General features: G+C 41.1%; 1 protein-coding gene across 20 annotated transcripts in view; it reads right to left on the bottom strand.

Moving 5' to 3' along the window:
- The window catches only part of dlg2 (discs, large homolog 2 (Drosophila)), a 153,467-nt gene that overhangs the window by 102,860 nt on the left and 24,431 nt on the right, over window positions 1-26,176 (bottom strand). For 18 of the 20 annotated variants that reach the window (XM_044042683.1, XM_044042687.1, XM_044042690.1 and 15 more), the window contains one exon: window positions 24,298-24,366. In XM_044042683.1, the coding sequence (XP_043898618.1) occupies window positions 24,298-24,366 (69 nt within the window). Of the gene's footprint in view, window positions 1-21,468; window positions 21,580-24,297; window positions 24,367-26,176 lie in introns of those variants that run through there. The other 2 variants (XM_044042685.1, XM_044042702.1) reach the window with 2 other exon arrangements.

Here is a 26,176-nt window from a genome sequence, read left to right as displayed (position 1 = left end):
TCCTTTCCTTCTCCTCCTGCATGCCTCTGTGTAAAGCTGTGTGTTTGACTGTGTGTGTGTGTGTGTGTGTGTGTAAATTCAACCTGCTACAGTAGCTTCCCTAAAGCTGGGAAGTGTTCTCTTCAAACTACTCCCTGCTCTCCGGGCAGCACTTAGACTCACTGCTCATTGTGCCGGTCCCTGTGTTTGTAGTGTGTGCGTGTGCGCATGCAAGCATTGTCAATGTTGTGGGACAGCAGTGAATTTCTTCCCCAGCGCTGCATCGGCAACTGCGGCAAACCCATTCCCTCCCACACCCCACCCTCCTGTCGGGAGAGCAGCCAAAAGGGAACCACGGGGCTCGACAGACTGTGCTGAGGCACGGATGCTTCTCGAGGTGACACACACGTGTGCTCACACACACACGCACACAAATACACAAAGTTGGATGTGTTACGTGATCATGTAAATCAGTGGCTGTGAGCATGTTTGTGTGACTGTACGGAACAAAGGCTGCGTTTACAGTACAGTCCGGAAAAAGTGTCGACTGGGAAGATAAATCTTGTTCACATCAGTGTCACTGCAGCAGCCGTTTTGTCTGCTTAATGGTAGTAGGTTGGCAAAAAAAAAAAAGAAGAAGCAGCATAACGCTTCATTCACAGTGAGTGAGTAGGTGGATGACAGCAACGTGGACGCCCAGTGTTTTTGGTTGGAGGATGTAAACCCTGCCAACACGCATAAATCTCATCTGCTGTCCTCGTGTATATGAAAGCTGCCAACTACAGTTTCATCGAAAAAACCTTCTGCGCGTCTCTGCATTAAAGCCTTTGACAGTGATGTTTTAAAAAGTCAGACGCAAAGCCAAGACGTACACCCACTTTGTTGTGCGCCCCTTGGTGTATTTTAAACTGAATGTGAACTTGCTACTTCGAAATAAATGAACAAATGTGTTCGTACAGACGGTTCTCGCATGAGGTGAATGAATCCACCGCAGCAGTTAACTGCTTAACACCACAAAGGAGAGGAGAAAATGCATGCTGCCGAATTCTTTCAGCGTGAGAGGAACGGCTTAACATCTCACTCCAACTGAGGCCGCTAAGTGTATCCGTTCTTCTCAGTTTCATCGCCCATGCAGGGAACCGCATACTGTGATTCAGTGCAATATCACTTGTAGCCAAGGACATTTTTCAGTAAAATATGAGCACTGTTCCGACAACAGACGGGGAGGGGAGGGTGCAGGAGAAACAGTTTAACTTTGGAAGCAGGTAAGAGGCACGGCACTAAAGACATACACTGCAGCACAAGTATGAACACACCTTTAAATCTGAATTACACAAAGCTGCTCTTAATGGAGTCCCAGATAGGGATGATCAATCTTTTGTGTCAGATATGATTCCGACATCACAACCAATGCCGATATCAGTCTAATACAGTCTCTTACTTTATTTAAACAACTTAAAGAACGGTATTTCAAAAACATAACACTCCAACTGGGTGGCAGACATCTGCCGCCCTCGCTCACGTCCTAGGTTCAAGGCGTCTATATTATCCCAGAAAGGCGACTTGGGTTACAGCCAGCATTCACATATAAACACATCTTAAAGACAACAATAGAATACATGTGGAATCATCCATTCCACATTAAGAAAGCTGAAAACTGCAGGAATAAATTAAATTTTAAAGTTTTCTTTTGTTTGTGCCGACTATATCTGCGCCCCAATAGCACAAACACAAACAGCTGCCTCAGAGGATGATTCTGATCAGCCAAGATAATGTGACGTTTTTTTGGAGGTCATTCAGTCCTATTCCAGCGATTTTACTGCACACGCTCACGATGACCTGCAAGTGATTTTTTTTCCTTTTTGGCTTAAAAGAAAGTGAGCCGTGCCAGCAGATAAAAGAGAAAGCTAGAACAGATTCAATAAAACAAGAGTAAAACATTGTCATAAAAGCGATGTTGACGTTAAAACTGCAAAGCGAACGATAAAAATGAAGGTGGTGGAAGACTTCTTTACAGAACTGTGTTATGTGAAGCATTGACATCATATTTAGGGTTTACGAGTTGTGTAGATTTGAAATATTTTCTTTGACTGATACCAGATCCAAATCTGTACCTCTCCCCTTCGCCCTATGTCAGCTGAGATTGGTGCCAGCGCCCCCCTGTGACACTCATGTGGAAGATAAGGGGTAGACGATGAGTGAGTGAGTGATATGACTATCATATAGACTCATTCCTAGTACCACAATAAGAATTTTGAAATGGAAATGAAGACAACAGGTTCTCTTTGAAGCTCATAAGACTCATGTGCTCAATTCTTTTAGCATTTAAAGAAACAAATGTATCAGGAGACAGCATGCACCAGGCTTCATGTGGTCAAAATAGTACAGCGAGATCAAGGACATGGTTTTGTACCACAGTGTGGTGGACAGCAGCTCTTCTCAGATATGCAGAATTGTCTCCATTCTTTTAAAGATTAATGTCTGCAGTATATCTCGGAGCCACACTAGGGAGCTTGCTCGCGTTCCCACCACAGTCACAGTTTCTGCCAGAATAATCCACGATTACGCAGCCAGCCACAAGAAAATGGACGCACAACCCATCAAGAGATGTCCGGCTTAAGCAAAGACTGCAGCTAAAGTCAGCCAGTCTATCACATGTGAGGTAAGTTAGTATAAGGATGGATGTGAACAGACATATAAGCCCAAGTAAAGAATAGACTTTAGAAAAAAAACTGAAAAAGACTGAATGCTGCACCTGATGTGCAAGTTGCACTTTCCTCTTTTAACGCGGACTGGAACGCAACACTTAAAGCAAGCAGGCTCATCGATCACATTATTGAAGAGCAGTAAAATCCATATGCACACTTCCATTATATCCTGTTATCGTGGCCTAAATGCATCTATTTGGTCTCTTTTATATTTGATTTAACGTGTATGTATGTTTTCAACGGCACAAGAGGAAGTTGTTATTTAAACTTATGGTATTTTGTGGAAATTGCAAATTTTCCTATTCAAAATAATAGTAGTTGTTACAGAAATTTAATCACAACTCATGCTAATAAGGGCTTGAGGAATAGCCGGTGAGAAAAGACAGATACTGTAGTCTCATGGTTATGAATTATTGCAAATCCCTAGTCAGAATCATTATTTTATACACAATTTTGCCCTTGTCACTATTTAAACTGACCATATCATCTTTAAAAAGAGGCTCCCTCTATTAAACGTTTGGGGGAAAAACACTGCTGTACAGCAGTATGCGACAGTGTTTCCATCACATGTCAGAGTCTCTGTGTAAAGCTCTTTAATCCCTTGTTAACTTCCTGTGCATGCCCACAGGGGCTTTTACCAGCAGGTTAGGTAACAAGATGGTGAAGAGAAAATTCCTCTACAGAAACTAGCCCAGAATATTTACAGTATATCCTAATCATTATGCATTATGTTTATACCTGGGGTTTGAGCAAAACAGTGCCAATGGATCGCTCAATTATTGATTACAGGGAACACTCAAGGAGAAACAGTCTCGAGTGTGAGGAGGGAAGTGAGGAAAAGACTGGGAACACGCTGAGTTTAGCCCCTCTGTTCAGTGGGCAGGCAGCAAACAAAGGGAAAGGAGGGAGAACCTTGTTATTTATGATGATTCATTACCCACCATTGCAGAATTAGACCAAATTAGCTTCAAGGTCTGCACTGTTACTTGCATACTTGTCAGGTCAAACTAAATTGCCAACCAGGCCAGATGAAGCTGACCCATGTTATTCACACACCTACTTTACTGTATGTCATGGTTCATGTCACTTATAGAATGATTTCAATCATAAAAACAGGATCTTATTCAATGATAAATTAAATGAAAATTGCAGACACCGTCAATGGAGCCTTTTTAAGTAAAGGTTTGGATACAAAAAGAAATAAAAACCAGTGGCTACATTTTGTTTTAGAAGTTAAAGTTCAGCGTTCTTTTCTAAGTATTCTCAATCCTTCGAGTCCCAGCCTAAAAGTGATAAAGGTTATTTGTTTTCTCGGTACAAATGAGTCAGAGTAACATCAATGCCTGAGGTCACGTTGTACTGTATGCATTATGAAATAATGCGATTCAATGGCCTGACATGGCTCAATGTAACTGAGGTAAATGTATTAAAATGAGTGCTTTCCCAATGTTAACAGTCTACTACTACTATCCCTACAACAACTTGTTCTTAAAATGGTATTTAAGTTGATGGTTAGATTTAACAAAAGGTCTATTTTTCAATCTTACATCCTTTGTAAACATTACTTTCCCTGGTGACACGTTCTAGCTCCTCCTGAAGCATAATCCTGGCCAGATGGGATATGTTAACCCTTCCAGTGAGTTCTGTGTCTACCGCCGGGTCTAAGTCCGTCCATCCATCTCCTGTGGAAAGCATCCAGGAGGCATCCTGATCAAACCTTATGTGGTTTTTTATACTGTATCTGAGCATGTTCAGTCAATGTAACTGGTATTCATTTCTGAGAATCAATGTCAAAGGAGCAGGTCAAACTACAGATTTGGGGTTATATATCGTCATTTGCCATACACCAGGGCAAATATTGATATTTTATTAACAAATGAAGGCACTCTAACGTAAACAGTCCCTGCCAGTTTCACTCGGCGATGCTCAAATGAATGAGTGAAGCCGAAGAAGAGGGAGTTTATAGCAGGATAACGGCGGAAGAAGGCTACAAGGGATGTTCTGTCCACGTTCAACACATAGACTTTCTGCCCTTTGTTCCCTATGTTGTGAATAAATAGAGAAATCCTGCACATTTAACTTTTCACAGACGTTTTGTTTACTTCAGTTAGACAGATATCAGGGTGTATTGCTATATGATTGTCTTGCAATATATTGATTACATTACATTACATTACATTACATGTCATTTAGCAGACGCTTTTATCCAAAGCGACTTACAATGGAATCAAGTACAATTAGCCAGGGGTGGAATCGAACTTGCGACCATGATGTCTTTGGTACACAAGGTAGGGTCTTAACCACTGAGCCACTCCACCCCCCAAGTGGCTCAGTGATCACAGAACCGTGATCATACCATCATGGTATTATTGGTATCGTGGACCATGTATCGCGAGGTACCCCGTGATTCCTAACCCTAAGATCCACACCTCCTAGTTAATGAGGGTGAAATACCAAAGGATTAAAATCATCCTTGCATTCTATGTTACAGTATACACGTGTATTATGTGTATTTCTGTCTGCAGCTCAGTGCACTGTAACGTAAGCATCTTCATATTTTTAAATTTTTTATCATCAACTGTGCATTCCGTCTATATAATGCCACCGCTGCCGTTCGGTTGCCAGCTCTTTGCAATAGTGTGAGATCAAAGCTTCGACTGAGCCGACTTACGCTGCCTTAGCTCCTACTGTAAATCATCCAAGGTTGAACGTTGAGGTGACGGCGAGGCTTAATGTGCTGCTGATGGGTACAAAGTATGAATGACGAATGATCGAAATCAATACCGTTTGGAGGAAGTGGTTATTGTACAAGTTCACACAGCTTTTGCACTTTTAGAGAAAACGTGAAGAAAACGTAAGGTTAAAAGACACAAACACACGTGTCATAAAAGCGCAAGAAGTAGCTTGTACTTCCTGCGCTTGTCACTCCCCATGTCACTTCCCCCTTGACACACACACACACACACTGCTGGAAATCCTTACCTGCAAGTCTGACCTCAAAGCACAGTAGCATGCAAAAAACATGGCAGCGTTGAAGCCACATGAAGGAAGCCGAGTGATAAGGGATAAATCGTCTTCAAGGATTACACCCAAAAACTAAACGAGAGAAGCCGATGAAACGAGATGAGATGGAGGTGGCAGCGTCGCTGAGTGAGATAATTACTCCTCTCATTTAATCACAATGAGGCGACAAGATCCGCTTTTCTTTTTTTCCCTCTTCTTTCTGTGTGGAAAATCCAAACGCCAATGAAAAGAAGCCTCCACTTGATGCAAAGCACCATCCCAGCACACTGGTAAGCAGGTGGGAATGTACTGTCAAGAGGGCAGAGTGCAAATGTGAATGTACACCTCCCATGAAGAAGACAAGAAGAAGTCGATGAAGAAGAAAAAGAAGAGAGAAGAGCTGAAAGTGAGCCGGCTGCATGAGATCTGCTTATGCAGGAATCAATCGTGAACGAAAGGGAGAAGAACAGGGAAAAACATGAAGCATACACGATGATGTGAACCGTGTTTGTCACAAGAATCCATAATGTGTACTACACGTGTGTTTGCGCTTAAACACACACGACAGTAACGTGCAGCGAACATATATATTTTTTTGTTTCCAGCATGTTACACACCATCTTGGGTGAACAGTTTTTCTCCCCCCCCCTCCCTCTCAGTAAAAGCACACTTCCTCTATCTCTCACCCGCTCTCGCTCACAGAAATACACGGCGTTACATAACAGGCGGTACTCCTCGCTCTGTCACTACCACGATGCTCTGAAAAGAGATAAATAAAGAAATAAACACAAGCACAACTGCTCACCATTTCACCCAAGCAGGTTTTTAGACCATGCTTCTTTTGAGAATACAGGTGTGTTACAGGTCATTCAGTGACGTACAGCCAATCATTCATACAATTTTTGGGTTTGAAACACTGGCTTTTTGTCTTGTTTTTAGGACAACTGTATTTACTGACAGCTACGATTAACCCTTTAACACAGAGTGTGTCGCAGATGACACGTTTGCACAGGCACCATTTGCATTACCGTAATTACGTGGCGGTTTGTGCTATTGGGAAAAGAAAAATTCAACGGTTTCTGAAAGTAGAGAAGTTGTATGTGAAAGCTAACCTTGTGGATTTACGGTCATTTCACTTGTGCTCTCGCAGGGAGCCAGCGAATCAGCGTCTTTGTCGATAAAAGAGGACAGAGTTGGTCTGTTTTTGCACATTGAGACAAAGACTCAAAAAATGCTAATTGTAAATATGTTTTATACTGTTCAAAATTCTTATATATAAATATAATTTGTTAATACACCATTTTAACATCACTTACTTGGAGGATGTTTTTCTGGCACTTTTGTGGTTAAAATAAGCAGGACAGTTTAAGGCTTAGGTGTTAGGACTCTATAATGCACGGGTATGCTGCAAATGTCGATGTTCATTATTGGTTAATTAGGGATGAGTATCACTCTTAATTGATTAGTTGCTTGGTCCAATAAAATGTTAGAAAATGGTGAAGAATGTCACAGAATGAAAAGGACGACATCGTCAAACACTGTTTTGTTGTCCAAATCAAAGAAATTCAGGTGACGCTCAGATTCCCAGGCTGAAGACACTCATGTACAAGTTCTGGATTGATGTGACTTTGTTGTGAATTCCAAATAAGATCTCTAAAGTGTCTCTTTAGTATGATGTTCAGGATCATATATACAGCAAATGTGTCCATGCAACGTATGTGAGAACTGTCTGATTATACACATGTGGTGAGTGTTCACAGTACAACCAAAATGAAGAAGAGTGACGTACCCTTGAGCTAAAACTCACTCACAAACTTGCTGCGATGGCTTTGGTTTCCAAAATATCCTCTACTGTACTTCCCACTTAAATATGGTGTGGTCTTCAAACACATTGTTGTTTTGTCTTGTTGTTGACACAACCAAAAAGATATTTGTGCACATGCATGTTTTTTGAGGGGGCCGTCATGTTCGGATGCAAGAACTGTCAAATCTGATCTGTAGTAGACAAAAACACTTCAGAAACAATTCATTTAGTCGTCAATCCCAAATCGATAAGTTTTTGCAGCCCCTGACGCATATCACCTTCTCAAACCGGTAATTTGTGAGAACTTTACAGTCGTAAGACAAATCACTGAAACCGTAATCAGTAATTACCAACAAAGACACTTCCAGACTCAGTGGGACCGTCTGACAAAAACAGTGGGAGCACTGTGGTTGATGAGCAGCTGCAGCACCGGTGCTCAGCTTGTAGGTTTGTAGATGGCTCACACCTGAGCTCAACCAGACTGATTATAGTTTATAACGGGGGGGGGCTCTGCTTTGCCCCTTAAATTAAGAGCAAGCTTCAAGGTAAAGTGTGCATATGTGCTGCAGAGTTTAAAAAAAAACAACCCAAAAACATGTCTCTTGAATGTATCATTTGAAGTCACAAGCTTTCCTGCGCTGGGAGGAGACTTCACAGTGGTGCATGTGGGAAGATGCACCAGTTGACAAACTGAATGCGTGTGTGTGTGTGTGTGTGTGGGGGGGGGGTATAAAAGATGTTGTGTAGAATATATTTTTGGCGCCAGCCTTCCTGTTACCGTGGTAACTGTCCATCGATTCAGCAGAATAAGTGAACAGGGAACCGAAACTAATCCCTCACCATCTACATTTCTGATTTCTATATTAATGTGTTTATTTCTTCCTCAGAGAGAGAGAGAGAGTAAAGTTGTGCTGGAAAACGGGGGATACAGAGGATGAGTCGCGCAGAAAGGTGGAGGGGAAATCTGGGGGTGGAGGAGTTGGAATGAAGATGGAACAAAAGTTGGCATTCTGAACACACACAGCCACTGACTTGGCACTGCTGAATCGACAGGATACCTAGCAACACGGTGTGTGTACCTGATGAGACCCTTCTCTGCATGGAGGCACGATTCTGAAGGCAGACACTGTGCAAGCCACTGTCGGTTTATAACCAAACACAAATAATAATATTATCATCCTGTGTATATTTTATATGAAGTTAAACATTTAGAGAACTTTGTTCATGTAACACAAGCACCCTTGTACATTCACTGTACTACCAGCATTCAATTCATGTGCCACTAAAGGCCCATTCCAACACGCATTAACGTCAGTTACTGGTGATATGATCAGAAGCGGATCCAAGTACAGATGTGAATGCAGATTATGAACTAAAACACATGGGCACAAAGACAATGGACCACTTTGGCCAAAGTAGTTCAAAACCTAAGCTTGAATACTTTCTATAAACATGGACACCAAGTTAAAAACCTCATCAACTCTCTCTGTCCAGTCATTACACAGGAGACTAGAGCTGCTGTGAGCCATTAAATGTCAGGAAAAAAAAAATCGACTGGACAGAAATGTAACACAGCTGTGAAAACTAATATGTAACACTGCTGCTCTCTTGTTCTGTGCTGTATTGCTGAGTAAAGGAGTTTATAATGAACCCATCTACTGGCTGCACCTCCACCAATGTGTGTGTGGCTATCACATAAAACAGCCCAGCAGATTTCGTGGCTGCTTTTCCTCAGATGTTTACCTGTTTCCTCCAGCAAATGACCATCCGATGTGATCAGTTCGTTTGGAGCAGTGTTTTTTGTGTGAGAATTTTTGGAATTATTAACGAGAAAAAAAACACAATAAACAAAGCATACATTGTGAAGACGACCAAAAACACAATTTCCGTCGATTTTCCGTCACTTTTGTTCCTTCTTACAACACAGACCATCAGAGTGATTCTTTACTGAAACAAGGAAAAATACAAATTGGAATGTTTACCAATTAAAGAGGATAACACATCTTTAGTAACCATGGTAGAAAGGTCGAAATCTTCATTTAAGTAGCTTTACTTTCTTCCAATAAAGATCAGAGTTCTCAGTTTATTATTCATACTCCATAACCTGCTGGTTCCACTTCATCAAACAATGAAAACATGAACTATCTGCAGAGCACAGTCAAAGTTTGCCCTCAAATTATTGGCCACCACCACCACCATGTATGAGCACACAGAACGCCTCTCATGCTCTGTCCCCAGCACCAGCATTGGAGCGGCTTCCCTCAGGACGTCTCTGCTGCCCTGGCTGCAGGACACAGTGGAGGAGAACAACCTTAGCTCCCAAGGCTGTTCAGCTCCTCGACTCCCTATAAACCTTAAGCCTTATTTTCACTCTGATTTATATTATAACTTAACAGACCTAGTAGAGTTGTTTCTGAAAATTGCTCTATATGCCTTTAAATGCCCCTTGGGGACAAATACATTTTTTTTTAAAAAAAACCTGAAATGGAAGCCTTTGTCCACAACATAACACAGATTTAGACTCCGCAGCAGCAGTAGTTTTAAGATTAACTGACTTATTGGAAAATCGATGCAGGAGCCAGAGACATGGCTGCACTGGCTTCACATCTCAGAGGTGAGGAAAGATTTCACAGGGCGTACAAAACACTATTATGAATATTAAGTGGCAAAGAATGAGACATGAATGCAGCAGGGGTTATGAATGAGTTAATCTGAGATGGTGTGAAAGACTAAGGGTGTGAACAAAGAAAGTCCTCAGCACCAGGTGCGAACAAGGATGTGTGTGTGTGATGTAACTGCTGCTAAATTTTTTGTAATTTACACTTGGGTTCGAGGGTGTTTTCCTCAACACCATCTCCACGAAGAAAGCTTTGAACCACAGAGACATTACTGCACCAAAGAGACAGGGTTTTTACTTTTGCTTTGTAATAATTTTGGCAGAAATCAGGAAATGAGGGTGAATATGTTGAGGTTTAGGTAGTGAGTTACCTGTGGTTAAGTTTATGCACAAAAATATGTGGTTAGTGCTAGAAAAAGATCATGGTTTTAGAGTCGACATGCTCTCCAATGTCCTCCTACACATGACGGCAACATAAAATCCATTTACAACACACCATTGAGTCTCCAACTGGCTTCGAAGTGCAGTGTACAAGTACTACGCCATTTCAAAGATTTGAAAGATTTGGCAAATACGAAAGAATTGGCCAAAACATCTCATTCAAACATTCTACTCTGTGCATAATATAAAAATGTAACTGTTCTCATGGTTTGCAGAAAAGTAAAAAAAAATTGTCTTTCTTCGTCTGGGAGACCAGGCTGTTTTGTCTTATGTTAAAGCAATTAGACGAACTATTAAAAGTAATTTTTTTTCCCAGAGCGAAGGTTTACCAACTTTGAAATCCAGATGGAGACTGTGGAGCAGATGTTTGGAGACATCAGAGAAGCACACACACTGAAGTCCTCCAAAGACGGTTCAAAAGCATCAGAATTCATCTTCAGTGAGCTAATCTTCCATTCACAGGCAGAAATGGTCGACTCGGCTTATTCTCCGGAGATGCAGCAGGAAAATTGTATAACTGATGGGGGTTTGGTGGGGGTGGGGAGCAGAGTCAGGACAATTAATTATCTGAGAACTTAACCGCTTCTATGAACTCTCTGGGGACAATTAAACTCAAAAACAGAGCGAAAGAGGGAGCAGATAGAACCAGGAGACATCTGACTGTTTGCCCTTTCCACAAAGTTTGTCCTCGTCACCCCCATAGAGAAGCACGGCTGTTTCCAGGCAACACAACCCATCAGAAATCTTCCCAGCAAGCTGGTCTGCAGTGGGAGGAAACTTTTATCATTGGACAACGAGGCCGAGCACCAACAAGACAGAAAATAGGTTCACGCTATGAAACTGTGATTACATTTATATAGTTTCTTTAGAGATCTTCACTTGCTAATACTTAAAGCTCAAATTATGTATGTTTAAATGCAACCATCCTATGTCCAGAGTGTAAGAATTAGTGACATCCAGTAGTGACAGTGCATAGGACTCCAACGCTCACCTCTCCCTTTAAAAGGATCTATGGTGGCCTTGGCATATCAGAAAAGATGGACACTTTCACAACTCTTTCAACTCTTTGCTCTCCTTCTTCTGTGGTTTGTGCATCGAGTACATACAAAAGACTTCTTCCAAGGTGATAAATCCAAATGATTTTCTTTTTTAAAGTACACTTATTCAAACACTTATCTTCACCCAGAAGAGAAGCATTTAGTCAGTTCCTGCTTCCGATGATAGAGGCTGTAAAAGCTCATTTGCTGGTTAAAAGGTAGAAGCACGGCCTCAAAATGCATCAGGAGCCAACTGACAGGTTTATGGGACAGAGTGGAGTCTCATGCTGTTTTAAATGTTTCACTGTTAATTATTCACCACTTGAGATGCAACTATTTTTTGCAGTGCCATTAAATCTCTCGTAGTAATGAGGCTACTGGAGGAAAAGGGGGGAAAATAAGAATGATTTCCACCACATGCAAATGCACATCATGCTCAGCAAGACTCCAAGTTGCTTCATGGTGCATTACTTTCACTGAATCCTGAAAGGTTAGACCTGTAGTGAGTATCTTTTTAAATATACATACATAGGAAACATTCACTACATTCAAACTATTGACCAAATGAATTCACACAGTGCTGATCAGGTCCACACAACTCTCTGTCTCTCAGTGACACACTTTAAACTGTGAAGACTGTTTATTCAACACTACCAACTGTGCAACATCTCTACTCTTCCTTTGTTTTTCCTTTTCTTTGATTTCTTTATTAATGTATGCCTTCTGATTCTTTGTTAAACTGCTTTTTTTGTTGTTGGGAGAAAAGTAAGAAGTCGCTGACCCTGCGTTTTTACTGTGTACATGACCATAAACTTCTTGAAATCAATAGTGACAGAGCTAATGCTGTTCACTGCTGAAGTCTGGATGACTTTAATGCTACATTAAAAGACAGATATACAACAAATAACCTACAAACTTACGCAGCAGCTTCGAAAGAAAAATCGAATGTAAGGCTGAAGTCCAGAACAATACATTTCACGTTATTGACTAAATGTGGGCTTGCAATTGTGGCAAATTCATTTTTTTATCTACTACTACTACTACTTCAATCACTAATAATAACAATAAGTATGATACATGTCGGCCTTATCCTTAAATGAAGATCCCCATAGAGCATTTCACTTGTTTGTGCCTGACAGGTAACAGTGAGCCTTTTGCACATTTCACATAGTTTTCAGAGAGAAGTTCTTAAACCATTATGTTATCTCGTTACAGTTCTGTGTCTTTATTTACTATTTAAGCATTATGTTTATTTCAATCAATACGTTTGTGCATTTTCACTCATTTGTGAATGAACGAGATGCCGTGTTTTGTTATTTTTTGGTTTTACTTTAATATTTAATGATAACATAATTATTAATCATAGTTTATTTTTATAGCCCTCATAGCACAGAACTGGTAAAGTCATTGTCATGGTGACAATGCACTGTTTTTAGGCTGAGACCACATTCACCTCTTCGTGTTGTGCATTTTGAACGCTAAGTGAAAATTACTGTTTATTATTGGCGGTGATAAAGGGGCACAAAGCCCCTTTATCACCACATCATGAAGGCTTGGGCCGGCCCTGTCTTGTTCTCTTTGCTGTACAGTATATGTGTAACATTGCCAATTTTTTGTCCAAGTCTACAAGTGCTTGACAAATATTGTCCTTGAAATGATTAAAGAAACTAAAATAAAGTATCTGAAAGCCATGTGCTTTGGAGAGAAAAATGTCTATTTTGAGGTAGTGGCGAGACATCAGCGGGACGCTTTTGGTCTCTGCTGGGTGTTAGAGGTCAGCGTCTCCCACAGAGGTCACTCTGTTGTCCACATAGCTCTGTGGATGCTTTCAGATCAGCACGGTACTTTAAAAAAAAACAACCCATCTTCAGGTTTACTCGGGATTAAACCCAGACCATGATATTTTTAAAACCGTGAAAAGAAAAAACAGCACGTAAGTGTTTCAGGCTTGTGAGGTGAAAATTAAATGTGTGGGAGGTTTTTTTTCTTTCTTCACACTGAGAAGAACTCTGTGACAGGTGACTATCTGTGACTTTTTAAAGAACGCAACAACAGAAAAAAGAAAAAAGAAAAGGTGCAGGAAGTGCTTGCGGATAAAGCCACAGACAACTGAGCCGGCAGACTATAGCAGGAGCTGCCCACTGCTTTTCATAATTCATGTAACTTAAGAGTCTCTTTTATGGCTTCTGACTAAAGCACCTCTTTAAACCCACTCTAATGTTGTGTGGATTACTGTATGTGCCAGCCTGTTGTCCATGCATTCATATATTCATGTAGTCTTTATTCCTTAGGTTGTGCATAATCTATCTATCTCTTTTAATTCATAAAAACAGGAAATCCCTCAGTAGGGATGGGTATCAAGAGCAGGTATAAAATTGATAGTAGTTTAAACACTTTCACTTAAGAAAGGTTGGGAATCTGAAAAGGCAAGCACAGTTTGCTTTTGTGATTTCTGCTTCCAAACCATCACCTGGCAACCATGAGGTTGCCAAAGTCAGAGGATTACAAGTGATGTTAATGATGGTGATGCACAGGTGATGTACCCTCCACTCATATATATATGTATATATATACACATAAAACCATAACAATATCTAGTTCAATTCAAAGCCACATATCGTGCAAAAAACTGCAGTTCCTTCCAGTGTATTAACAATTCATTGGTCCGTCTTGACTGGATCAGTCGACAGTATGTTTGTTTTCAACAGAGATACAGACAGAGGCCTGATGCACTTTTCCACCACACTGGTGCCACATTCCAGATGAGAGATCATCTAAAAACAGCAACAGTGGCTGATGATCAGCACGCTCATGTGGGAGTTGTTTCTTCCTCCGTTTTTTTTTTTTCCTTCTCTTTTTTCTTTTTTTTCCACGCCCTCCTATTTTCCCTCTAATGTTGGAACTACAGCACAATACTCAACATGCCCCAGAAGCTTTACATAATACGGCCGCGGAACGAGAACGGCATATCATTACGCGCCGCGCATTCATTATGGAAAGGTGGCTACTTAACGTAGCGGAGCGGAATATTACATAGTGTCATACGGGCTCTCATCACATGAGCACTGAGATGGGAGGGCTTTATAACAACTTCGTATGACTGCTGTATAATGTATTCATTATGAGTCAAGACACACAGCTACAATTTGTACACAGCAGAAGTGAACGTACGATAACTTGGTTAAAAGTGACACACATTGGTCAAAATGGCCAAATTGAATATGCTTTTCCAAGATAGGCAGACGTCTAATATTAGGTTTAGCATTGTGTGGGCTGAAGTCAGATAAAGCACACAGTACTAACAATGATGTCATGTACTCCTCCAGCTCTGTTCCAGGCAGCATTATGCAGTATATTCTATTATATTCTGCAGGCACAGTTGAAAACTAAATAAATAAATAAAACTTGCAGTATCTCGCAGTTGACTCAGGTCAACCTTTATTTTCTCACACTAAAGCACAGGTACGTGTTCCTTTTTTTGATGGGAGTACAGAGCAGCATACTCTCCTTTAAAATGAATGAATCAGAAACAATGAGATGAGTCCTGAAACCAAAACAATTATAATATACACAAAATTAAAGTAACAGTTCAGTTGTAGGCAGAAGTAGACCAGCAGTTCCCATGTTCCCGCAACTAAAAACACTATTTATTTATTTATTTATTTATTTGGTACAGGGACCAAGCAGGAGGTCAAACAGTGCAATCAACACTAACGACAACTAACACTAGTAAAAGCACTTCCTTTCTATAACAAATCTAACATTCTTTTGATCATGAAGCGATTGGTACTCCTCAAATCATAAAGCCAAACTCAAAATAACATATGGCCATACATCATGTCGACTATGATAGTCTGCTAACGTCTTACCCAATGCATGCTGAAATGGGCTTCAGCCAACTGACTAAAATTAGCTTCATCTGGAAGCAACGCTGTGTGAGAACAGTGGCACTGAACCAGGACAGTAAAGTGTTTGGCCATAAAAACAAAACATTAGTCCAAATATACTGTCGCTGCCTGTGCATGTATCACTACAACAATATAAATTCACATCAATGAAAGCTGTTTTATCCGTTGTCAACGTACACACTACACCTGAGAGTCTGCTTATTCACACAATGATCTAGCCAAACAACCACATGGATATTCATTTAGTAACAGTATTGGTCTATAGCTAATAGGACGGGCTGAAAACTTCATGGACTGACCACGAAGCAATGGTCAAATCTGACCAAATGTGGTTTGTTTTTCCAACATAGTCTCCCCTGTGGTCTACACACATCGTGGCCTTGGTATACAGTTTTCCAAGTCCTCAATTAGCTATTAAATGTGGGTTTATCTAGAAGGAAATAGTGCAGTTAGTTTTCCAAGATGTTGAACTTACAGTAATGCATGCCAAGTTTTATTGCCCTTGGTATTAATCCTTCTTAGTCAGCCTATGAACTTTTCAGCCCACCCTCGTAGGTTGTATTAGAGCTACTGTGTGCACTGCATTATGCAAATAAACCCACACACATACATTATGTACACATACTGTCCCTCCGTAGAGGCAGGAAATGTTAGTTTATCACAGACCTGACACAGAGACTAACCATTTCAGACAAGTCTGTACAGTTGAAGGACAGCAGAGCGTCCAGAGTTAACTACGCACATTAAGACAAGAGTGAGGCATATGCATTCAAACGATAACCTTCTTCCTGTGAGGCAACAACACCCACCACATATCACCCTGCTGGCCTGTGTAAAAAAGAAATCATGACCTCACCATGTACAAACTGCATTAATGTTACAACACTATCTTCTCAGAGAAGCCCGACCACTCACTATGAGGCATTCATGGGTGAAGTGCAAGCACAGTAACGGTGACGACTTCCTTGCACAATCCAGTGTGAATATTTCACGAGGGCTTTTAGGGATTCACCGGCTTAAATAAGCAAAGGGAGCTCTGCTCCCGCCACATATGTGTTTTACATCATACAAGGAAGAGAGAGCTGCATGTGTCCATCTTTAGCATCTCCGGCCATGGCGCTCGTCTAGCTGTCTTATTGGATGTAGACGGTGTCTAAACTTAGGCTGCAAACCACTCAGCGGAGATTTTCCGCATAAATGACGAAGAGCGCTCTGTCAGGTTCACTTAGAAGGGTCTGTGCGAAACGTCAGTGTGACCTTAGTGTGATGGAAATAGTAGGTGAGTTGCCTCTAAAAGGAGTAACCTGTTCACTGTTGCTTTCCCTGTTGCTGCTACCCACAGCGCTAATAGCTTGTATCATTAAAGAAATATTTGATGTAACCATTGCTTGCAAAGTGCAGCGCAAACAATTATGACCCCACGGTGGCACTGTATGGAACCGTACGATTATTTTTTTGACTTGACACTGGGGATGCAAAACCAAAATGCAGAAAAACTAGTTGCTCATTAGAGTTAGTCATTTTTGATATTGAATTTGTCCTCTGCATTTAACCCATCCTTTTTACACACCAGGTGTGAACGCACACAAGTAGGGAGCAGGAGCAGTGGGCAGCACTTATCTGCACCCGGGATTGAACCAGCGACCTTTCGATGCCCCACCTCTTTGCCCATGGGATGTCGGCTAAACACAGCCTGTGTTCCCTTCGCGGTCTCATCTCCAACATGGAACGGAGGAAATGTGTCACACTTGACAGGAGACAAAGGGACACTATAGGCAAATTCAGAAAAACACTTTTCTCACTGCAGTGGGCGCTGTTACTGCAGCAGACGTCTGCGGAGAGGTTTGACAAACTTATCTTTCTGCAGAAGATCATGACAGTGTAGGAAGACACGGTGCCTGAGCCACTACACAGTGAACTTTTGTAGAACTTTATGCTGAATTGCAGATACAGTGACGTGCTATAATTTAGCAAAGCGAGATTGCGGCTACAGAGAGAGCTACTGTATTTTTGTCATACTGTATATGATTTGATTTATGGTCTCAGGTCGTAAGACACTTTCTAAGCAATAAGAGAGAAACAATTGGCAATGTTTTTCTTCTCCCTGTTGAGCTGAACACGCCAAACTGAGACTGTGATGCAGAAACTGCAACACAAACTGGATGAATTGAACCAAATTGGTCAATCAACTGACCAACACTCAGTGCCCTGCAAGCAGTGCTAAAACCATGTATGAACAAGCAGATAAAAAGTTGTCAAAATAAACATTAGCTACTAGACACCACTGCAGTCGCTGTATTGTACATTAATACAACAATAAAAAGATAATTTTAATTGCTTTCTGGTGCAGTAGCCATGTGCAAAATGTCTATATCACTTAAAATCCTACAGGAGATAAAGAATAACACAAAGGTCAAAGCATACAGTATGTAGAAACATTTCTAATGCTTGAGTACACTCTCATGAATATAAATATGTTACTTTTTGATGAGAAGTGTAAGGTGTCCTACAAGAACAAACCTGCAAAGTAGTGCTGTAAGAGGAGGACCCCCCCCTCTACGATGATGCCATGATCACTTACACTCTGAACATCTTACAGTATGAGAGACACTGAAAAGGAGTGTTTCATTTTTATGCGATTGTATCAAATGAAACACATTGCTTCTGCAGATTGCCTCAGGAATCATATATTGTAATAATGCCTTATTGCTTCCCACCTTTCCCACAAGTGGCTCTTTCCAACAGCTTTTCGGGAGTGCTCATGTGCTGTGTGAGCCGACGGCTGCAGCAGCACAGCCACGAGCCAGCTGACAGAAGTTTAACCCAACTTCTGCTGTCGTATCTCAACAGACAGGCACACAAGCTTTCTCTGTGCCGCTGACAGACACACAGAAGAAGAAGTGAATAATACCTTCTCACACACACACACACACACAAACACAGTCAGGCCAAGAACGACAACTCACCCTGTCAGCAGATGATAACCTGCAGTAAAATATGCACTCAGAGCATCTCACAACGAATAAAAATTGATTTATTCGGCTCTTCAACTCAAAGCCCAGTGACGAGATGATGGAAGCACAAAAAGACAAAAACATGCAAGCACACATTCAGAGAAAAATAACCAATACACAGACACAGCCTCGTTCCTCCTGCTTTACTGCATGCCTCATTCTCCCACAGTGCTCATTCTCTCGGTCTCCATCCAGGTGTTCCTCTAATCCTCTTTCTGATCTATCATGGATCACTCATTCATTCCTGTGTTTCTTACCTTAGTGGTGACAATGCAAAGACAATCCATGCTGGCCAGGCCAAAAAATAAACGATCAACCTAAGCTCAAGAACATCACCACCAGAACCAGAACTGGGGCAAAACCAAGCCAGAAGATGGAGAAAAAGACTCCCGTGTGAAGAGCCAAGGAGGGAAAAGAAAAAAGGTAGGAGTTCCTGAAGAAGATGAGGGGGAGGAGAAGAGGAAGAGAACACACGTGCGCACATCCACGCACACATCCACACACACTCAGGAGGGAGAGAAGCCACGGCAGACGGACGTTACAGCTTGTGGGCCCCTCGTGAGGGTTGGGATGCCTCCTCCACAGAGCTGAAGGCAATCAGGATTCCGACACCATCTCAGAGAGGGAAGCGCACGTCATCAGCCACACACACACACTAAATATGCTCAGCAGCTGCCCTGGCCTCCTCCAGCAACCCAAAACAATCCCTCAGCTTCTCTCTCATTCATCCTCTGTCTCTTGTTTCCAGTTCAATGTCTCCTCCTCCTCATCCTCCTCCTCCTCCTCCTCCACCACCACCTCTCTATCTCTCTCTCTCTCTCTCTCTTCTGCCTTTGGGCCAAGCAACTAAGCAGCGCTATGGGATGAGAGAGAGAGAGAAAGAGAGCAATGGAAGGTAGAAAAGGACAAAAGCATCAGCTCAGCAGAATGAACAACGTTCACATGCTCACTGTCACACAGTCTGCTGGAACCTAACGGTAATGCCCAAGGTTTAATTTCATCTGCAGTGCCAGGGAAAACACTGCCTTCTATCACTCTGTGACAGAATTCTTACACACACGCTGTGTGCCACCAAATAGAAGCTTAAAGAGGCAAAAGACATCTCAAATGTCCCCTGCAGTTGCAGGTGTATTACGGTTTTAAAGAGGCAGCAGGTGTTGTGTCATAAAAAAGCACCCTTGTGGAAAACATGGCAAATACAAGGTGAACAAAAGTGGTTCGTTTGTAACGTCAATCGAGACTGGGCAATAATTCATACATGACTTGAATCGATCAAAACATAACAATACATTAATTCAATACAATATTAATGCACAAATGTATGAAGACGTGTAGGACGAGAACTCATTAAAAAGGTCATTTTAGCTCAGACATGAGAAAAAAAATGCTTCTTAAATCAGCAAATACTCATTGTGAAACTTATCAATACCAACTGATTTGAAAATATTTATTGTCCAGCCCTAACCTGAGGACGAGTTTACATGTTCTCCTTATGTGTGGGGAAGTTTCCACTGGGTTCTCCAACTTCCCAGCATTAAAAAATACTCAAGTTCCACCCTCACAAGACAAATATTGGTCTAAACTGTGGTTCAAACACTAGTGAAGGAATTGGAGCCTTGTTTGTGAGAAATCTGAATATGGTGCATTGATAAGAACAAGACAAAAATGAAGTCTGAGATGACCCTCAGAGTCCAAGTCACTGTCCGTATCAGGTTTGAGGAAATTCCCTGAAGAATGAGGCTCATCATTTCCAATTGCATCTTTTCAAGCAACATTTGAGTTTAATACAAAGCTAATACTAGCTGAGCACTGTACACCTTCCAGTGGTCTGCAAAGTCTGCATAAACAAATCATATTATCATAAGGTTAATGCACCAAATATGAGTCATGGATACACAAAAACTGCAAAACACTGCCGATGACAGCAATAATGAGAGAATCAAACAAAAATCCCTCAACAGCTCCTTATGTAACAGTGATAAGCTTTGAAGTGTGTATGTGTGTGTGAGACAGAGGGAGAGAAGAAAAAACAAAATTGACAGAAAAGCTAAAAATTAATTCCAGAGAAATTAAAGGCTTCAGAAGCCTCAACCGGCTCACTGAAAACATGTTTATATGCATGTTATCTTTTAATGGCTGTCTGCGCATCCTGTGGTTTGAAAAAGTGATGAAACACATTTGAACTTTGGGTAAGGAGTGAAAACAACAAACAAAACAATGTCACAACACCGCACAGGGCAAACTTTGTCCAGATGAGCATAACAGTACCACTCCAGTGACAAACTGTCTCTCAATATTATCTATAATTGTTTATCAGCATAAACGCCATACAGAATTGCTGTGACAATTTCTTCAAATCTAACTCCATACTCTCAGACACATGACGCAATTAATTCACAGCAGTACAGCAACAATTATGCCCATGCATGAAAAGTTAAAAGGCAGAAAAGTAATCTTTGAAGTGTTTCTCAGAGGATAAAAATACATCTCCACTTGCCTCAGTATCAAACATGAAACACAAATCAGCTCTGCTCAAGGTACTGGATAACAGGCTTAATTAATGGAAAGGAAAGAGAAATTTGCTTTTTTTGAATGAAGATACAATACAAGTCAATGTGGCAATGAATTTAAGATGCGACTAAAAACAAAATAAGACACAAATGAACTGTAACCTACAGTGATCTGAATCCTATCTTTACCATCTCAGAGCCAAAATCTGAATTGAAGTGTACTAAAAAGATCCATTTAAAAATTGTAAAAGGATGCAACACTGCACTGCGTGCGTGTCGAAAAGCTCAAGCTCAGTCTCTTAATGCTCTTGATTATGAATTAATAACTGACCAGGTCAGCCAGTACACAGAGCCCACAGCTCTCAGGTCAGGTCACCTCAGCCGCTTCCTCCCCCGTCAGCCTCTCAATTTACACACATTTTACCAACATATCAACTGTGCTGGTACCTGTTTGCTGAAGCCATCCTGCTGAAGAGGTGTGCTGCAGAATTTCACCTTGATTACTGCTTTCATTTGTGGACAGAAGAGAAGAGCCCTTAGACTCCCAACCTCCCGTTGGTCTCACTGAACACACATTCCCCAGTTCGGGCTCCCTGCGCCAGAGCCACATCACTAATCTTTCCAGGTGATGCAGCTCACGCAGCATCCACTTATTGCATTAGAGCGAAGGAATACTTTAACCTCCTTTGTTGGGCCTGCCACTGACGAGGTGTGACAAATTTGGACCGGTCTGTGTACAACAGTTCTAACAGGCTGCCAGGCAGATTTACTCCAAAGCCGGCTGCACTGTTTGCCCTTGAATGTGGCCTACGCCTGACCCCAACACACTCTTCATAAGTCATTTCCTGACACAGCAACTAAAAAATTACCTGTTCTTTCACTCAAATGAGGGTGAATCATATTATATTAGTTGAATATTGAAATGCATTATAATAGGACTTCATCCATCACTAAGTATTTCATCAGTTTCCCATTCCTTGTTCTAAACTGCAGCACATACCTTTTAAAAATTAAATCATGGATACTATAGCTTGATTTTTCAAAGCTTTAATTTGAGAAGGTTTATATCAATAGCAAATTAAATGCAGGGCTTTTAAAACTGTGGGAGCCAAAAAAGTAGGTATTCAAAAGTGAGGTAAAGTCCTGGACCGAGAGACATCAGGTGGACATCACACCTCTTCACCCTGAGAAGCTCTAAAGTAGGTTTGTTTGGTCAATGATGAAATGATGATTCATCCTGTTGCTTATGTAAGCTGTGACATCATCAGTAAATAATTGCGGCAGCTCTCTCAATAAATCAATGAATTCTTTACAGAAAATGGTGAAATACCCTAGTTAGTGTTTCCTAACCCTCAATATTGACAACATGCACAGTACAGTCGCAGATATGAGTCCTGTAACCTCGCCGTTGAGGACGAAAGTACATAAAAAAGAGTAGTAGTCCCAGCAGCAAGCACCTGTGCTAATGAGTGCATGGTCCTTGGCTGGTGGACCGTCTGCCGCCACTGTGTACTGACCTCCTGTCCCATTAAACTGCGCAGGATAAGGGATTGCTCTGAAATTCATCTTGCATTTACCCGATTATGAAGAATAAGCGTGGAAGTACTCCAGACCAGGTTTCTGTTGGTCAATGGTGCAGTGGGTTTCTGCTGCCTCAACACACACACACACACAGTAGCAATGCACCACAGCATTGCACCTGACCACACCTCATTTGAAGACCAACATTGTGCACTGATGAGCTCAGTTGCATTTGCTACACGACATGAGCACTGGACATGGAAATGACAACTGTGCTGGTTGGAAACTAGATATGACATTATCTTTTCTTTGCACCGGGCACAATATATGACCCACTGAGTTAACTGTCAAAGTGGAGAAAAGAAAGAATTACATGCTCGGGGCTGAACTTTTATTTTATAAAAAAGAATAGATTAGTTGATTACTAAAATAGTCGATTTATTTAGTCATCGATTACTTGTTGCAACACTACTATAAATGCATGTTTTCTAAGTGTGTGTGCACTTCTGCCTCACTCTTTGACAACTCATTCAGCCACAAACATAATTGGTCCACAAGCTCCAAACCTACAAAAACAAAACAGCAAGGCCATCGCACATGCAATATCACAGGATACCACACACCCACTCAATCATCATTTCCAACTTTCCTACCATCACAAAGGAGATTCAAAAGTATGAAATGCAATAAAGCTTGAGCCTTATACCTTCAGCCATACCAACCTTAAACAAAACAAATGTACAGCAACCACAGAATGAATTTCCCCAAGGGGAAAAATAAACTAATTGACTAACATAACCAAAGAGAAAGCAGGGAATACACCTCTACGACGCACTATGATAAACTCTGTTTCCTGAAGTCGGTGTTACACTTTCAAAGTCAACAAACTTCATCTGTGAAGGAAAATGTTTAATTTATGTTTTTAAATATTTTAAGTAAAGACGCTCTGCAACTCCTTATCACTTCGTATCCTCTACTGCTCCCGAGCAGATAGGCAGAAAAAAAATATGTCATCAATCCTTAAAAGGGATACACATTAAATATTTACATGTAAAAACAATTCTCCCCTTAACTTAGCCCATTTAAACTAACCACAGAAGAGACTGTGGTCTTTTAGTACGACCTTCATCCGCCTCTACCACCTCCTGATGACTAAGCCTTGACTAATGCTATAGATTTCCTACAATGCACACTTGCTGCTGCAGCTGGATATAAATATAACGGGAGACACACACTTGTTAAATAGAGTGTTCTATTGTTGCCATTGCAAATGATAAGGTGAAACCAAAATATTAGATCACAGAGTGTTCCAAAATAGCAGACGACTCATCCATGTCCAGCAAGTTACTTTATGAATGTGTCAGTGTCCTTCATTTGCCTCCGCTGTAGACTGTTGCAGGCAGACTCACAGTGGTATATGAGTAATTCAACTTTAATCAAAAATGTATACAAACTTATGACTGATGACCATGTATGGACACACACACACACACACACACACACACACACACACACACACACATACACACACACACCTTAACCATAACAACATGAATGCCTAACCCTAACTTTACCCTTATCACAATACAAATCTTAGTCTTAGACCTAAACATATTCATACACTTACTCATTAGGACCTAGTTTTGCTCTTCAAGTTTAAAGTTTGTGCCAGAAAAGGTCCTAAAAAAACAAGTATACACAAACACACACAGACACAGACAAACACAGGAGTGCCTGCTTGAAGGGAGAACTCACCTCAGAGCTCTTGCCACTGTTTCCCCCTTGCTCCATTCCACTTGTGTCCGAGCTGCTCCGCTCCCTCTGCTGGAAACAACAAACTGGTAAATAGAAGTAAATCTACACGACCACATTGTACCAGTAACAAACTGGTGTAAATTTACCTGGTTACAATACACAACCTTAATTTGATAAACATCTTATACACTGAGGAAATACTTAATATAGATCATCCTATAAGAACTGATGCATGTAATAGATGAAATCTGAGTTGGGAGAGTGAGCATTAAATCCTTAAAAATGTATACATAAGGGTTTAATTCATTCATAGATTGTTAAATTGATTATTGCAAGGATATATATCTGAAATGCCTCCTGACCTGATCAGTGAAAACAACCTACAAAAACACTTGATTTTGATTTGAAGAACAGCATGTAGTCGTAGGTGTGATGCAATATTCAACACTAACGGATAGATGGGGACACTGTTGCCTGAAGAGTCGGTCTATTTTGTCTGCTTTGGTTCGTCTTTAATTAGAGGCTTGCATGGCGTAAGCCTATATGTGCGCCTGTGGCAACCAAAAATAAATTCCAGGAACACTAAGACCCAGGTACAAACCCTCAGTACATACAGGCTCACTTTATCCCTCACTCTGGTTAAAGTAGAGTGAATATGTTTTCCTGTACTTGATGTATTCTGTCTTATTTTTCTTTACACTCTACTACTTTAAAGATACAGTAAGGATTTGTTTAAAGGGTGGCTGTATGGGATACTTATTGTACACATGGTCCAACATACAGCTGACTGCGTACTGTGCATTTCATGTGCTGAGGAACAAGCTGGTCCACATTTAGTAAAAACATTTGAAGGGAAGGGAAAAACAGATTTTAGCTACTTAACAAAAGGCTTACGTAATTAAATCCATGCCAGCCTTGTTCGGTAAGTTTGTGATGAATCCTAAAAATAAACTTTTTTTTTAACTCACTAGTGGAAGCAACAGAGGATCAGTGACTCCTCAGTGCAGTGATGTAAAATCACGTGTTTTCGCTGTGGAATTCCATGCAGGTGTGTCTGTTTATCTACCATTGGTCATGTGTGTCAGTGCCTCCAACAACCACATTTAAAAAAAACTAAACATTTTTTAACCATTTCACGATTCAGAATCTCCTTTTAAATCAGAATAACTGTGGGCAATCCTATAGAGACGTCACCGCTCATTTATTGTATTGCACCAGTGACCATTAGAATGCTCCACTGTGTCCACAGAGAGTCACCACAAGTCAAAGTTCTGTGCTTTTGTTTTTGCACTTTAATTCTGACAAACGTTGACCCACCCCCATTGATTAATTTGAATGGAGCAATCTGTTAAGTCATTGTTTGACGGGACATTTTGTCTAATCTTCAGAGGGCCGATTGTGGTAACTAAACATGGGATATAACAGCAGTGTCCTGATGACCTCACAGTGGGGCCATGAGTCTCTGAGGACTCTTGTAATCCCCCTCACTTATCCTTATCCTGGTAGTACTTGGTGACATCAGCAAAATGGTCCAGCAGCTCCTGATTTTATACTCGACTACACTGCTACTACACTGTTCTACAAACCACGTACAGGCTATCGGTTTATCGCGACTAATTTTGACTGCTGCTGCAGAAAAAGTCACCGACAACGCACAATGTTTGACTGTTGCAACAAATAGGATTAACAAACAGGATTACCAAATGCTGGTTGCGTTCCAAGCCAAACATGCTATTAGTAACATGCCTGGTATAAACAGACCCAGAGGTGTATACACATCCAGCTTTGACAGGCAAAAACAAAACATGCATCATCCGACTGCTATAATGACAGCATGTTTGTGTGTCCGTCGTCTATGTGTAACTGCTCCATCTTGGAA

The sequence above is a fragment of the Solea senegalensis genome, linkage group LG13, assembly GCF_019176455.1.
Source record: "Solea senegalensis isolate Sse05_10M linkage group LG13, IFAPA_SoseM_1, whole genome shotgun sequence".
NCBI lineage: Eukaryota > Metazoa > Chordata > Actinopteri > Pleuronectiformes > Soleidae > Solea > Solea senegalensis.
This window is presented reverse-complemented; position numbering and strand designations above follow the sequence as displayed.